Source organism: Apodemus sylvaticus, chromosome 9, assembly GCF_947179515.1.
Source record: "Apodemus sylvaticus chromosome 9, mApoSyl1.1, whole genome shotgun sequence".
NCBI lineage: Eukaryota > Metazoa > Chordata > Mammalia > Rodentia > Muridae > Apodemus > Apodemus sylvaticus.
Window position 1 is genome coordinate 107,461,762 of NC_067480.1, and position 16,268 is coordinate 107,478,029.

Consider the following 16,268-nt stretch of genomic DNA (forward strand, 5'->3'; position numbering starts at 1 on the left):
GCTGCTTGGAAGCCAGTCTTCTCCTAGCAGCCTTCAGATGAAGATATAGAACTCAGCTCCTCTTGTACCTTTCCTGTCTGGATGCTGCTGTGCTCTTGCATTGATGATAATGGACTGAACCTCTGAACCTGTAAGTCAGCCCCAATTAAATATTGTCCTTTTAAAATTTGCCTTGGTCATGGTGACTGTTTACAGCAGTAAAACCCTAAGACAGATGGTCTCTTGGTTTCAAAAAAAAAGATATCAAATTTCTCAATATCTATACTTGCCCTGCCTGCAAGATAGATGTGCAGGGATAAATATGGAGCAGAGATTGAGGGAATGGACAACCGATGACTGGACCAACTTGAGACCCACCCCATGGGAGAAAGCCAACCCCTGACACTAATAATGATACGCTGGTATGCTTGCAGACAGGGGCCTAGCACAACTGCCATCTGAGAGGCTTCATCCAACAGCAGGTAGAAAGATACAGAGACCCACAGCCAAACATCAGGCAGAGGCTGGGGAGTCTTGTGGAAGAGTCAGAGGAAGGATTGAAGGAGTCTGAGGGATCGAGGAGAGCACAAGAGACCTACAGAGTCAACTAACCTGGGCCCATGGGGGCTCATGGAGACTGAACCACCAACCAAAGAACATGCGTGGACTGGACCTAAGCTACCTACACATATGTAGCAGATGTGCAGCTTGGTCTTTGTGTGGGCCCCTAACAATTTGGAGTGGTGGCTGTCCCTGACTCTGCTGCCTGCCTTTGAATCCCTTTCCCCTATCTGGGCTGCCTTGTTGGGTCTCAGTGGGAGAGGATGCACTTAGTCTTAATGAGACTTGATGAGATGAAACTTCTCTGAGGAGAAGGGGGGGGGGGAATGGGAGAAGGGGTGGGAAGGTGGGTCTGGGTGGAGAGGAGGGAGGGAGCAGCCATTGGGATGCAAAGTGAATAAATTAATTAATGAATGAAAAATTATTACATTGAAAAAGATGAGAACCTTGAAAACAGGGCTGTGGATGTAGCCCAGAGGGAGAGTACTTGCCTAGAGTTCACAAGGTCCTGGGCTTTGATTCCCAGCACCACAATAAAAGAAAAGGAAAAAAGAATATCTTAGGAAAAAATATAATTCCAAGTGTTAGATGAATTTGACTGGCATGTTTACTTGTGTCATAAAACCTACACAAGACTTGTAAACCTCTAGAAGTGAGTGCTGTTCCTTATGCAGGCTGAGCATTTCCATGCTTACCTGCTCGTAGAGAAGGAAGGTCTTGTCTCTCTCAGATGTGAGAACCTTGACATTGCCCTGGATCTCTGCCAGATGGCGTTCATATTTTTCCAGCATACACTTCAGCTCTTCACGGTCTCTTGCAGTTGACTTCAAAAGCTCTACATCACAGTTTGCAGCCTAGAACCATTATTTAAGATATCTCAAGTTCTTGCTTTATTTTTTGCTGTTGGGACAGAGACTCGAGTAGTTCAAGCTGACCTTAACACACTATGAAGCCAGGGCTAGCTTGAATTCCTGATCCCCCTGCCTCTGCCTCCCAGGTGCTGAGAGGATACTCCTGGCTTGAGATTCTTTCTCTTACAGCACTGAGGAGACAGAGTGGCTGCTGGCAGTGCAGTCTCTCCTTAAGTGACCAAACCAAGGGATGAAGAATAAGCCAAACTGCCCTTTACAACCTTATCCCAAACTGCCACACTGGTCTAATTAGCTCCCAACCACAACTCTGACTGGGAATAAAGAACTTTGCTGTTCACTGAGCCATCAGAGAGGCCTGTCTTCCAACCTCTTTGATATTGTAACTCATACAAAATCATATTAGTTAGTCCCAAATTAGATAAATCAAAGAATAAAAGTCAGAACTTGACAAACAAACTAAAAGATTAAGAAATGTCCTCCAAACCTACCCGGGAGGTTGGCGATGGGCGTCTTGGACTCTTAGATCTGTTTCTCATCATTTTTCTCAAATTCTGGGCTTCAGTCTTATAATAATCTTTGTCCGCTTCTAAAGTCTTGACAAAGGAATCAAGTCTAGAAGGAGATTTATTTTGTGCTTTTTCAGTCTCTAAAATTATCTTGCCAAGGAGGAAAAAGTTAAGCAATTATTTTAAGCTAAATTTGAGCATCCTTTTAAAAACAGAAACACAAAGAAGTCTTCAAAACAGTAAATTTAATATTTTTAAAAATAGAACATGTAAAAAGTTATTCATTATTTTTTAAAAACAATATACCATTTTTAAAGCAATTTTCACCATTTTGGTGTGCTTTATTTGAATAAAACACTATAGCTAATCATTTGAAGAAGAATATATATGTTATTATATATGTTTATTATATATTTCCTTTATATCTAATATATGTATATATAATTATTTATATACATACATACATACACACACACATACACACATACATACATAGGGATTTCAAATCTTGGAATGGCTGACTCTGGAAATTTCTCCTATTACATCAAGTTTCAGTGTTTTACGTTAGCTCATGTTTTATTCAATACTCATTCAGTGAATGGATATACTAATGAATCCTGAACAGTCCATACATTCAGGACCCTTGCCATGAACTCCCACTCACTTGGACATTTTGAAAAATGTTTAAAATGTTTTATATTTGTCTTATAAATACTGAGAAAAAGTTGACATGTTTCAGATGGTATTTTAAGTATTTTAAATAACAAATTAAAATATTTAAACAGAAGACTTTTTATTTCATGTTAATACAACATAAACTGGTACTGATTAATAATTTATAACTTAAAAATATTAATTATGAAGGTATAAAATTTAAAGTATAGAAGAATGTACCTTATATATAAAAATTAAAAATTCTGAAGCCACCATTTTAAAGCTAGTAGCAATTAAAAAGCTCTTTGCTAAAGCCCACCAAAGGTTATTGTCACTGTCTTAAAGAAAGAAGCGACGCCAGAGAGGCGAGACAGCACACTCTGGAGGCGAGGGTGCCCAGAAACCTCTGCTAGTGCGTAGTAAGTTTAGAAAACAAAATGTTCTACTGTTTTCAAAGGCACAAGTCAAAGGGCATATTTAGTTATTTTAGTAGCTTACTAACTAAATAAAAATGATTGCTTACCATGTATTTATGAAAAGTGTACTTACAGATTTAAGCCTTTTAATTGTATCTTCTAATACTGTTATATTATTTTGCTGGCAAATGAGTTCAATCTGAAAAATTAGAAATTCTGTCATTTATACTGAAGATGCTTAAATTGGCTTAATTGGAAAGAATATAAAGAGGAAGGAAGCCACTTAAAAATAAAAGCATTTACACTGAATATTTTAAGCAGAAGGTAACCTGTCCCTCATGCTTGCCTACCTTCAGCTGTAAAGGAACCCAGACTTTAAAAAAGAGCCCCTTTACCCAATGTTTTCCATAAAATATTAATTTATTATGTTGTACAAAAGCATATCATTAACTGGATCAAAATGTTGAGAGTGATTATAATTCTGAGATTATAACAGGAAAACAAGGTAAGCCTGGAGTGAAGTATGTCCAAAGCCCCACTCGGTCCTCTTCCTCCAGTGAGCTGTTTTAATGCGTTACTTCACTCAACCACAGGACTCCTTATCAGCTTTATGATTGAACATATACCCCGTTTAACAGTACAGCTATCATCTATAGCTATATATGTAACATGTCTACACCATATGTTTCAAAACAAGTGACTTTTTATTTACACACTAAAGTTCTTTGCTTAAAGACAGCAAATAAGTTCAATGAATATATTAATAATTACTTAACATCACATTATTGTCTCATTATCCTGAACTAAGATAAATATGCTACAATTTATATTAAAATTTCCTGGAAAAATTAATTACATTTGCTGGGATCCATGCCCTGGGCCTCACAACACTAAAAGTTCTATCAGTAAAATTCAACAAAACTCCATCCCATTTTTCTTTATTAGCCTTCTAAGATTCCTCTAGAAGTCAGACTACAGTTTATAAAATATTAAGGGGTCCTAATGTTTAGAACATAACTTATAGTTTGTATATACTTTGTAGAACTCTGAATCATTAATTTTCAATGTTTTATTTTATACTACTGTGATGGCTATTCTTGGTTGTCAACTTGACAACATCTGGAATTAACTGAAACAAAAGCAGGCAGGCACACCTGTGAGGGACATTTCTGAACTGAATCATATGAAGTGGGAGGATGCACACTACATCTGGATCTTCTGAGACGGGAAGACACACCTTCAGTCTGGGCCGCACCTTCCGGTGGCAGCCTGCATAAGGGCACGGAAGGAGGAGGTGCCTGCTGTCTGCTGCTGCTCTCACTGGAAGGCAAGGCATCCCTTGTTTGGTTTCTTCATTCCTACTTCTTCGGGATTCTGCCATCTACTGAGGACCAGCTGAGGCATCCAGCGTAGAGGACAAAGCAGCTACTGGATTCTTGGGCTTTCCACTGGTAGACAGCCATCGTTGGACTGACTGACCAAAGTCTGAGCCACTGTAGTAAATCCTCCTTTCTATCTACAGATTCATCTTATTAGGCCTGTTCATAGAGAGAACCCTGACTAATACAGCTTACTGTGCAGACACTACAAAGACATAACTCTAGTATAAACGGATAAATATTTTTGTTCTTTGTTAAGTATGAAAACTCTGTAAAGCAGAATATCCAGTGTGATGCTTCCTCAAAAAAAATGGAAGTACGCATATGCTAAATACAGATGAAACTTAACCAATAATCTGTAGCCAGAAGAGTAGATCCAAGTAAGAGAGCAGTAGGTATTGTTTCCTCCTTTATAGTGTTCTAGGTGAACTGAGATCTTCTTGCTTGTGTGCTTCTAGTGTTGGGGATTGAATCTTTCTAGGCAAGCAATCTACCACTAACTACACACATAAAGTTGAAATTTTTACAATAAACATATAGAACCTTTATTACAAAAGTGCTAAGACTATCCTGAAAATAATTATAACTGGCCCTAAGAACAAGTGTTAATCCTGTGTTTTTTGCCTTCCTAACAACTGGCTAATGGTTGCTTACTGTGTCTGCCTGATAATGTAAGACTGATTCATGCTGGGAAACACAATAAATGCAACAAAACACAAATTTCTGCCCCAGGGAGTTTATAATCTAGTTAAAGAGAGAAAGAAAAGATGAGAGTCAAAATATATATCAAAAACTGTCCATGTCACTCAAAAAAAAAACATAATAACTACTCAGATTCTAAGGCACTTGAGATATTTTAAATTTATTTTGTGTATATGGGTAATTTTTTCTTCATGTACATCTGCACACAAGAAGAGGGCATCAGATCTTATAGGACTAGAGTTATAAACCTTGTGAGCTAACATGTAGATGTTAGGGATTGAACTCAGGACCTCTAGATGAACAGCTGGTGCTCTTAACCATTCAGCCATCTCTCCAGCACCCAAGAGATATTTTTTTAAGTAAACAAAACAGTTAAAGAATTTTTTTGAATTTAAGGACACCTAATATTCCAGCTGGGAAAGATAAATGTGGCGATTTGAGTACGAATGGCCCCCATAGGCCATTTGAATACTTAGTCAGTAGCAGATAGAGCTGTTTGAAAACATAAGGAGGTGTGGCTTTGTTGAAGCAAGTGTGTCACTAGGAGTGGGCTTTGAGGTTTCAAAAGCTCACACCATACCCAGCCAGTCTCCCCTCTTCCCCCTCCCCTCCCCTCCTCTCCCCTCCCCTCCCCTCCCCTCCCTCCCCTTTGGATCAGCATGTAGCTCTTAACTACCTCTCTAGTGCTATGCCTGCTGCCATGCTCCCCACCAGGATGATAATGGACTAGACTCACCCTCTAAAACTGTAAGCCAACCCCAACTAATGCTTTCTTTTATAAGAGTTGCCTTGGTCATGCTATCTTTTCACAGCAATAGAACAGTGACTAAAATAGATTTTTTTAAATTAAAATAAGTTAGTTAAATATCAAGCTATATAGCATACTGGCAAAGAAAAACAGAGCTAAGGGTACTATGTTTATGGAAAACAAGACTGGAATTTGAAACAGTTATCAGGGAGTCTCCACAGAAAGGTATCCTTGAGCAAGGATTAAAGAAGAGGGCACAGGAAAATCTGAGGGAACATTCCAAGAAAAAGGCCGTTACAGCAGATGTCCAAGGGCAAAAGAATGCCTAGCGAGTTCCAGTGGCCAGTGCTGCTGAGGCAGAGTGGAGGAGGAAAATGGTGTGGAAAGAGCTACACAAAACATCAAGCGGGGCTGGAGAGACAGCTCGGCAGTTAAAGGCGCTGTGCATCATGTGTGCACACAGGACGGCTCACGGCCATCTCCAGTCCCAGGGCTGTGCATCATGTGTGCACACAGGACGGCTCACGGCCATCTCCAGTCCCTGGGCTGTGCATCATGTGTGCACAAAGGACGGCTCACGGCCATCTCCAGTCCCTGGGCTGTGCATCATGTGTGCACACAGGACGGCTCACGGCCATCTCCAGTCCCAGGGCTGTGCATCATGTGTGCACACAGGACGGCTCACGGCCATCTCCAGTCCCAGGGCTGTGCATCATGTGTGCACACAGGACGGCTCACGGTCATCTCCAGTCCCAGGGCTGTGCATCATGTGTGCACACAGGACGGCTCACGGTCATCTCCAGTCCCTGGGCTGTGCATCATGTGTGCACACAGGACGGCTCACGGCCATCTCCAGTCCCAGGGCTGTGCATCATGTGTGCACACAGGACGGCTCACGGCCATCTCCAGTCCCAGGGCTGTGCATCATGTGTGCACACAGGACGGCTCACGGCCATCTCCAGTCCCCGGGCTGTGCATCATGTGTGCATACAGGACGGCTCACGGCCATCTCCAGTCCCCGGGCTGTGCATCATGTGTGCACACAGGACGGCTCACGGCCATCTCCAGTCCCAGGGCTGTGCATCATGTGTGCACACAGGACGGCTCACGGCCATCTCTAGTCCCAGGGCTGTGCATCATGTGTGCACACAGGACAGCTCACGGCCATCTCCAGTCCCAGGGAACCTGATGCCCTCGTCTAGCCTCCACATGCATAAGGAACACACACGACATACAAACACATAGCCTCCACGTGCATAAGGAACACACATGATGCACAGACATATAGCCTCTATGTGCACAGGGAACACACAGGACATACAGACACATTCAGGCAAAACAATCATATACATAAAATAAATAACTGTAAAGTATACTTTTAAAAGCGGGGTAATATATAAATATTAAGTTTTACACAGTATTTTCTATATGGTGAATTCAATTATTTTGGCTGATTGAATGCCATGCAAAGGTAACAATAATAAAAGGGTATCAGAGACCTAGTTCAACAGTGGTCCCATGTGAACTGGGGAGAGTCAGTTTTCCCCAGAGATGAGCCTCCTAACTGGTTATCTACTACCAAGTAGTCATCCCTAAAATAGGTGCACACAAGCAACACTAAAGGGGCTCAGTAGGCTGTATCTATGTATTTATTCCCAAATATGTGTATACGTATATATGTAACAATAATAACTAAAACAAGGAAGACAAGGGTTTGAAAGGGAGTGGGATAAAAAGACATATGGAAGGAGCAGGAGGGAAGTGATATAAATGTAGTACACGTATATGATATTTTCAAAGAAATTAAAACATTTTAAAGTACACATGCTGGGGCTAGAGAGATAGGTCAGAGGTTCCGAGCATTTGCAGCTCTTGCAGAGAATCTGTTTTCAGTTCTCAGTATCTACATAGTGGTTCACAACCACCCATAATTCCAGCTCCAGGAGATCCAACACCCTCTTCTGACATCAGCAGGCACTAGGTGGTACAAATGTTGTGGTATACACACACACACACACACACACACACACACACATATACACATACACATATGCATGCAAAGAACTCATACTCAAACAAAAATAACTAAAATAAAAAAGGAGCACTTATGTTAATATGTTCTATAATATCTCATATAGAATGTATTACATTTTAAACACATTGGTGCCATCTTAGAAAATGTCTTTTAATTAAAGTCATAATTTAGTTGTTCAGTTTAATTGCAAATACCACTGAACATAATAGCTAATCATTTTTCAGTGATTTATGGTTTAGGTTACTTTTCCTTAACATTATTCTGATAAGTTGTGTTTCAAAAAATTATATATAGAGGGGGGAGGGGAAGGAGAGAGAGAGAGAAACCCTAACATGTATGGTATAAGAAACTAACAATAGTAAACTTGCAATTCTACCCTTCACACTAGAGAAAATCATGTTCAACTGCCTGGAAAGCCGCTGTGTTAGCTCAAAAGGGTAACTCGAGCTGTGATACAAGCAGAGGTGAAGAGCTGCGGCTCTGACGCTTGCTCAGAGCCTAACCCTGCTGCAGGAGGAGATGCAGGCTTCCTTCCCCTTCAGTGTGGGTTCTACACAATGCCACTTTGCTTCCCCCAGACAGTCTTCCATGCAGCCCTTTGTCCTGTGAACTCACGATCTTGCCTGAGCCTCTCCAGTGCTGAAATTACAGATGTGTACCGCCACACCCAGCCCTAGTGAATCGTTTTAAAGGCAAAGCTGGTGGAAATGTGCACTGTAGATTCCAGCTTGTTCCCACTCTTGGATCACTGGCTCAGAAAGCAGAGGTCAACTGTCAGTGTACAGAAGACTCCTGCTGAGGGCCAGGCAAGTCTGCAAGAAGCAAGCCTTGTGGTAGCAGTTAGCCTATGACTGCAATCTGACCATCACCTTTCTTACAGTTTCCTGACACACTGAACCACAACCACCACCTCATCTGAAAAAGTTTGAAACCACCTAGCAGGGAGTACTTGTTACATAGCAATAAAAGCACAGTAGTAAAGACTCAAAAACAGTTTAGTGGAAGAGTGTTACTTCATGGATATTTAAAAGTGTGACTAACCAAAATAAATTCTTCTCAGTGAATAAACTTAATCCTATCATTAGCCTTAGATTCTACTTGTACATGTTAGAGCATGTAAGGGACTGTAAGAACAGAAGCACTACTTCAGATTCTACCCCCAAACTCAGACAAGGCTGCATCATGATAGTCCTAACCCTACAATACACGGCTAATGCAGAGGGTGACCAAAATGGCCCTGCCCCTCTCTCCTCTCCCTTCTGCCCTACAATGTCACTAAGCCCTGCTTTCTCACTTAAGGCGCCAATCCCAAAGCCACTGCTCTGGTTTACAGTGATTCGCCACAGTCTTTCTCCAGGAACACTACCCCACAAAGGCCGGGAGCCTCTTTCTCAAGAGCTCAATAGCTTTCCAATTCTCCAATATAGCAGAAATTCTACATCACACATGAATATCATTTTTCTAGAAATATCCTTTTCTGAGCCGGCACAATTTTAATATTTAATATTTTTATTTTTCATGTTTCATTTTTTTTTTCATTTTTGCTCAAAGCCTATGCTTTATAATTCAGGGGCTTTCCATTCCAGGAATCCTTCCTTTTAATATTGGAGAATTCACCCTGACACCTACCTACTCCCTGTTCCCATCTGGTCAGTAGACCCTAAGGAACCCTTAAAAATAGATGTGTTCTACAAAGAGTGGAAATACAGCCAGTAATGTTTCCACTTCAGTCTGGGAAGGAGTCAGTTAATTTTTAATATGAAGAATGAAGGACAGTAAAACTCCCAACTTGACATTGTTCACAGTCAAGATGAAGATTGTACTCAGTTAACCACTAAGCTGTGCTTGAAAGGTCAAAATAACTATTGAAAATATACACACTACTTTTAAGAGTCCTTTAATACTTTTAAGGAGTCCTTTAATACTTTTAAGAGTCCTTTAATAATGTGTAGTGAACATGTGGCTACAATATTACAGGCTAGAGACAAGTCACTCTATCTATGCTCAATGGGAGTTCTAGGACCTTCTCCAGGCAAGGACTTACAGATAAGTGTTCTCAAATTAAAGGAATGAACTTTATGTGCTGAAAATGTAAAGGTAAATTCTAGAAGTTAAATTTATAACTCTTGATGTGATAAAGATCTTCCTAAACAAAAACTAAAACTCTTAAGTCAACCAATTAACAACATAAAACATTTCTCATTTGATTAAAAGTCAGTGAAATTAAATAAGCCAGGCGGTGATGGAGCACACCTGTAATCCCAGTACTCTGGGAGGCAGAGACAGGCAGATTTCTGAGTTCGAGGCCAGCCTGATCTACTGAGTGAGTTCCAGGACAGCCAGGGCTATACAGAGAAACCCTGTCTCAAAAAAACCAAATTCAAAACACAAAACAAAAAAAAAAAATGAAATAGAGTCAGGCATGGCACCTGATGGTCCAGAGTTCAAGGCAGGCCTTGGCTAGAGAGCAAGACCGTGTCTAAGGAAGACATGGGGATTTATCTGTTGATACAAAGAGGATAAATTGGAGGAAGCAGAGCAATACTGTATATACAGACTATCCTTCTTGCTTTGAAATTTTCATAATAGCCTCATAAAATTTAGGGGGAAATATGAGCAAAAAAAAATTGTAAAAAATAAAGTATGAGAAAATAAGACTTAATCCTTATGATAAACTTAAAATATGCCAAACTAAAAAGCTTCCAAATTATATGAAAATTTCACTTTTCCAATTTACCTTTACAATCACATGCTTAAAGTACAACTAAGATATAATCAGTGATAAATTTAGTTACCTTTGCTTCTTCAAGTTCCTTGTCGGCAGTGTCCACCACAAAATTCTTCTCTTTTTGTAATTGCTCTGCTAGTTGGTCAAGTTTAATCAGCTCTTTACATAGATGCTCATTGTGGTTGGTTAAATCATCTACTTGAGTGCTTACCACCTCTTTACTATCCAAGAGTTTCCTAACATAGTCTTCCAAGTCATGATTTGTCTGTTTGAGATCTTCAACCTATTATAACCAGAAAGGAAGTAAAAAGGTTAAAAGGTCCCTGAGCTTCCTTCTGAGAAAAGCAACTGGGTGTTAGAATCAGAAAGACTTTGCTTAACTGGCAAGAACACCTAACTGTAAAATCTTTGTGTCCTGTTCATTGTGTACCAGGCTGTTACCAATCTGGAAAGGACACCAAGTGAAAATATTAATTAAGTAACTAATCAGTGTGGTAAAGATCAAATCTAGGCCACCATGAATGTCTGGTAAGCAGTCAACTACTAAGCCACATTCTGAGCCATCAAATTATTTTTTCTTAATAACTGCATCTTTCATGTCAAATTTCAGGTTTTTTTTTAACAGAAATACTATTTTTAAAAATAGTTTTGTGCCAGGCAGTGATGGTGCATGTCTTTAATTCTAGTACCTGACAGGGAGAGGCAGGCGATCTCTGAGTTTAAGGTCAACCTAGTCTACAGAGTGGGTTCTAGGATAGCCAGGGCTACACAGAGAAATCCTGTCTTAAAAAACAAAACAAAGCCAGGCAGTGGTGGCACACGCCTGTAATCCCAGCACTCTGGGAGGCAGAGTCAGGTGGATTTCTGAGTTTGAGGCCAGCCTGGTCTACACAGTGAGTTCCAGGACAGCCAGGGCTACACAGAGAAACCCTGTCTTGAAAAAACCAAATCCAAAAAAAACCCCCAAAAAAACAAAAAAAAACAAAAACAAAAACAAATAACAAAACAAAACAAAACAAAACAAAATTAGTACTTTAAGTAGGTCTTTTAAAAATACTTGCAATTTATTCTTTGAGAATTTCATACAGCATATAATACACTGCAATCACACTTACCCTTTCCCAACCCCTCCTGGATTCCACCCCCACGAGTAACCCATACTATTATCTTACTATATAATATATGTTAAAAGAACATCCAAATAGCCAGGTATGGTAGCATATGCCCATAATCTAGCACTCAGAAGGCTAAGGCAGGATGATCATGACTTTAAAACTAACTGGGCTACAAAAAGAAACCTTGTCTCAAAGGAAAAAAACCAAATATTTATCTGCAGTGAAGAAATTAAAGTTAATTTGAAAAATTAATGACATTTACTACTCAAGAATCAACTTTCTGGGGGTGGGGTGGGATAAGGGGTTCTCAGAGAGGAAACAGGGAAGGTAGATAACATTTGAAATGCAAATAAACAAAATAACCAATAAAAAAAGAATCAAATTTCTACTTGTTATTTAAAACTCTGTTAACTCTTTTTCTCTCTCACTCTTTTTTTTTTGTTTTGCTTTTTTCAGGTTGTTGTTTTTTGTTTTTTGTTTTTTGAGACAGGGTTTCTCAGTGTAGCCCTTGCTGTCCTAGAACTCACTCTGTAGACCAAGCTGGCCTTGAACTCAGAAATCAGCCTGCCTCTGCCTCCCATGTGCTGGCATTAAAGGCGTGTGCCACCACTGCCTGGCCTCTGTTAACTTTTTAGAAAAGTCTTTTTGAACACAACAACTTACTTGCCTAAACTTAATGTCGCATCAATCTGGTATCTGCTGATTAATAAGGAGGACAATAGTTCCCAACCCAGGGTCAAACTATCAATACATGTAAAAAGGCACAGACAGACACGGACGGACACACACACACACACACACACACAGCAGACTCATCGAACACACTAACATCAAACAGACTAGATGTCTGCTCTTTTGTTTCCTTGAGGCACAATATGTTAAGTACAATAATAGGAATGCTCGTGAGTTCTCTATAGAGTACATGCTATATTCAAGATCCTATGCTGGTCTTCTTCAGAAGATTAACTAAATTTAAATAAATACCAGCAGCCCTAGTCCCTGTTCCCCTTCATCCCTCTAAAACCAGTCTAAGTCTTTAAGCAGCAGCTGGAATTGCTGAACACCTAGTCTTCGTTCTGAGTCAGCCATGCCTTAACTTTGAATGTTTCAAGTAACTACAGAGAGAACTTCTTTTAAAACTGAAAGTTACTTTAAAAGTATAAATTATATTTGTCCCTCTATGAAAAATATCCTATAGTTCATGAATTATTTTTTCTTTTCTGTTTTGTTTGTTGTTGGCGGTGGGGTTTTTACTTGTTTGTTTTTGGTTTTTGAGACATGGTCTCACTACTTAGCCTTGGATAACCTGGAACTCCCTGGGTAGATCAGGCTGCCTCAAACTCAAGAGATCCATCTGCCTGTGTCTCCTGAGTGCTGGTTTTAAAGGCACAGATACCCATCAATGAGTTATTTTAACTCAGTATGTTGCAATGCCATTTATTATGATGTGAATGGGTGGCATTGAGTCAGGAGTCATATGAGGTCATTATGGGACTCCAGTGTCCTACGCTGCAGACACACTACAACATTCTTCCTGCACAGCTTTAGGAACATTTTAAGTATTATAGTGCTATATCAAATATGTCATAAAATCCTCTTCAGTAAAAGCCTCAGGAAAATTTCTTAGGCCTCAACTATAGGAAAGAAACTGGCTTGTTCCTGGCTTAGTAGGTAAAGAGTATTTAACATTTTCTTTCTGCTTCCTTTAAAGAAAATGTGCAGCCCAGCTGTTGGGAACATGAACAGAAACCTCATGCTAAACTACCGGCTCACCATTCTAGTACAAGCTCTTCACACAGCAAACTGGATTCTTTTCTGGTCACTATGACACTAAGTCCTTCCTGAGGGAAGAACTTAAGGTGGAAACAATTATCTGGGGCCATAGTTCCTGAGAGAAGAACTTAGATGGAGACAATTATTTGGGACCACAGTTTCTGAGGGTCTATGAAGGATGTGGCAGAGGTCTTCACATTAAGGTCATCCCAAGAAAGCAGAGCACTCTGGTAGGTTTAAATTTAAAGGCCCACCCCCAAGTTATTTTCCAAACCCAGCCCCATCTCCTAAAGGTTTCACAACTTTCAAACACTGCCCCAGCCAGGGACCAGGTGCTCACACACTTTCAACATATGGAGGACATTCCATATTCAAATCATCGGACCAAATTTCTTCATTTTCCCTACCTTTCTTATCTCAGCTACTTTGATCGATAGTGTGCTATTCTAATATGCCATAGGATGTGAGTGTTAAACAATTCAATTCATCTGTCTTCACAGTTCTGTTGTCTGGGTTTTTCTGGACTGTTGTGTGTGCATGCACATGTGCATGTGTGTATTCACATGTATCAGCAGACAGGAGTAAAAGGAAAAGTGTGCACATATGTATGCATGTGGAAGACAAAGCATTTTCTTTGATTGATCTCCACCTTTTATATTGAGGCAAGGTCCCTCAATTTAACTCAGTGCTCCCAGATTTGCCTCATCTAGCCAGCCAGTGACTCCTGAGTGCCAGGGTTACCAGAAGGCCGCCAGCCTACTCAGCATTTGCATGAGTGCTGAAAATCTGAATGACATTTCTTATTCCTGCATAGCAAGTCCCCCACCTACTGAGTTGCTTCCTCCGCAACGCCCATGCTGTGAATGCATGTGGTATGTGGTATACATATCCTCATGTGTGTACAGGCCAAAGACAATCTCAAATGTCATTCCTTAAGCACTATCTACTTCGGCCTTCTAAAGACAGGGTCTCTCGGTGGCCAGAGTATGCCAGGGATATGCCTGTGCCCACCTCCCCAGAGCTTGAATTACAAGCAGAATTACTACCATGCCTGGTTAGTTCACACAGGTTCTGTGGTTTAAACTCAAGTCTTTGTATAAGCACTATATTGACTGAGTTAACTTCTCAACTCTTTCTTAGTATTTTATAAGATTATCAAAATAACCAGGTGTGGTGGCGCACGCCTGTAATTCCAGCACTCAGGAGGCAGAGGCATGTGGATTTCTGAGTTCGAGGCCAGCCTGGTCTACACAGTGAGTTCCAGGACAGCCAGGGCTACACAGAGAAACCCTGTCTCGAAAAACCACAAAAAAAAAAAGATTATTAAAATAAGTTATTTACCTGCCCTTTCCACTGACTTCTAAGCAATATACAGAACTCCTGAATGCATCATGAATTATGCATTCTGTACATAATGCTCATTTTATTGTTAAGTGGGTAAATAAAACAAACTGATTATCTGTAAATACATGAATACCCTCCTTGCCCCTGATAGTAAACCCTGCTTTTATTCAATGCAGGATATAAATGCTTTAGAAGAGGCAGGCTGGGATCCTCCATGCCTATATCTGGTGTATGTGTATCCTCTGTAAGCTCTCATGGACTTAAGTGTCTCTCTCCTGGGTCTTGCTGCCTGGAAGACTCAGGACTTCTCTTTGGGCCAAATCTACTTGGTGTTACAGCTTTCCTCAGCAGATACCTCAGGTTCTTCAGAGCTCCAACATCCTGAGTTCTCTACCACAACTTGGGATTCACCTTCAAAGCTTCATGCGAAGTCCACTGAAGGACTCCCTATAGGGAATCTGATCATGCTATTCACTGCTTTGCTTCCCAGACTTTTGTCAAAAATATAGGGGTAAGTCTCCAAGATAACTAGAATTCATACATTCTGCATGCCTCCAAATCAGTATATAGATGATCTCATGTTGTGCTGCCAGCTCAAGAACTGGGACCCATGGACCACAGCTTGAGTAGCCTCTGAGTGCCCGTGCACTGAAAATCCTTCCCTTGGTTGTCTCACTTAAAGGACACCCCTGAGGCTCTCTCTAAAAGAAAAGTCTCTCAAATGGCTTTTCAGATTTGCATCCTGAAGCCTTTCATGAGCCAAGTCTCCCCTCAAGGCACCTTTCCTATTGCCCCAGCGGGAGGTGGATGAAGGAACAGCTCTTTAACAATTTTAACACTCTGTCCACTTGCTTGTGCTGCAGTTTTAAATACACGGCATGCTCCTAAACTGCATGTTTTGCACATCTTTCTCCTGCACTCCCTGTCCCTCATTATAAAGCTGCCTGAATGCAGTAAGCAATAGTTATGCTATAGACTGAATATTATGCAGTCTTGAAACTTCCTCTTCTGAGATCTGGGGTCATAACTCAATGAATAGAATGCTACCTTAACATGAGCAGGGCCCTGGTTTGATTCTCACCACCATACCAAGAACATTTGAAATTTCCTCCACCAATAAATTAGTTCTTGACCTTTTAATTCAGCCTTACTCAACTGTTCCTGACACAGGCAGAATGGGGTGGTTCACATCTTGGTGGACCAGGAAACAGAGGGCAGACTGGAACCATGGGCAGCTATGACCTTCAAAGGCCAATCCCTAGTGAGCTACTTCCATCAGCCAGGCCCCACCTCCTAAAGGCTCCCCTCTAAAACAGCACCACAAGCTGGAGACTGCCCATTCCAAACAAGAGCCTGAAGGGAACATGCAGATTCAAATCATAAGAGAGGCCTTGTTAGGAGAAATAAAGTCTTGACTCTACTCTAACTCTCATCTGACACCTCCCTAGCAAGAAGG

General features: G+C 40.7%; 1 protein-coding gene across 1 annotated transcript in view; it reads right to left on the bottom strand.

Moving 5' to 3' along the window:
* Tsga10 (testis specific 10) overlaps nucleotides 1-16,268 on the bottom strand; it is a 101,903-nt gene that overhangs the window by 71,240 nt on the left and 14,395 nt on the right. Inside the window, exons 3-6 of the mRNA XM_052193036.1 lie at nucleotides 10,648-10,863; nucleotides 3,122-3,187; nucleotides 1,901-2,068; nucleotides 1,236-1,394 (exon numbers count right to left, since the gene is read on the bottom strand). Of these exons, the coding sequence (XP_052048996.1) occupies nucleotides 1,236-1,394; nucleotides 1,901-2,068; nucleotides 3,122-3,187; nucleotides 10,648-10,863 (609 nt within the window). The remainder of the gene's footprint in view (nucleotides 1-1,235; nucleotides 1,395-1,900; nucleotides 2,069-3,121; nucleotides 3,188-10,647; nucleotides 10,864-16,268) is intronic.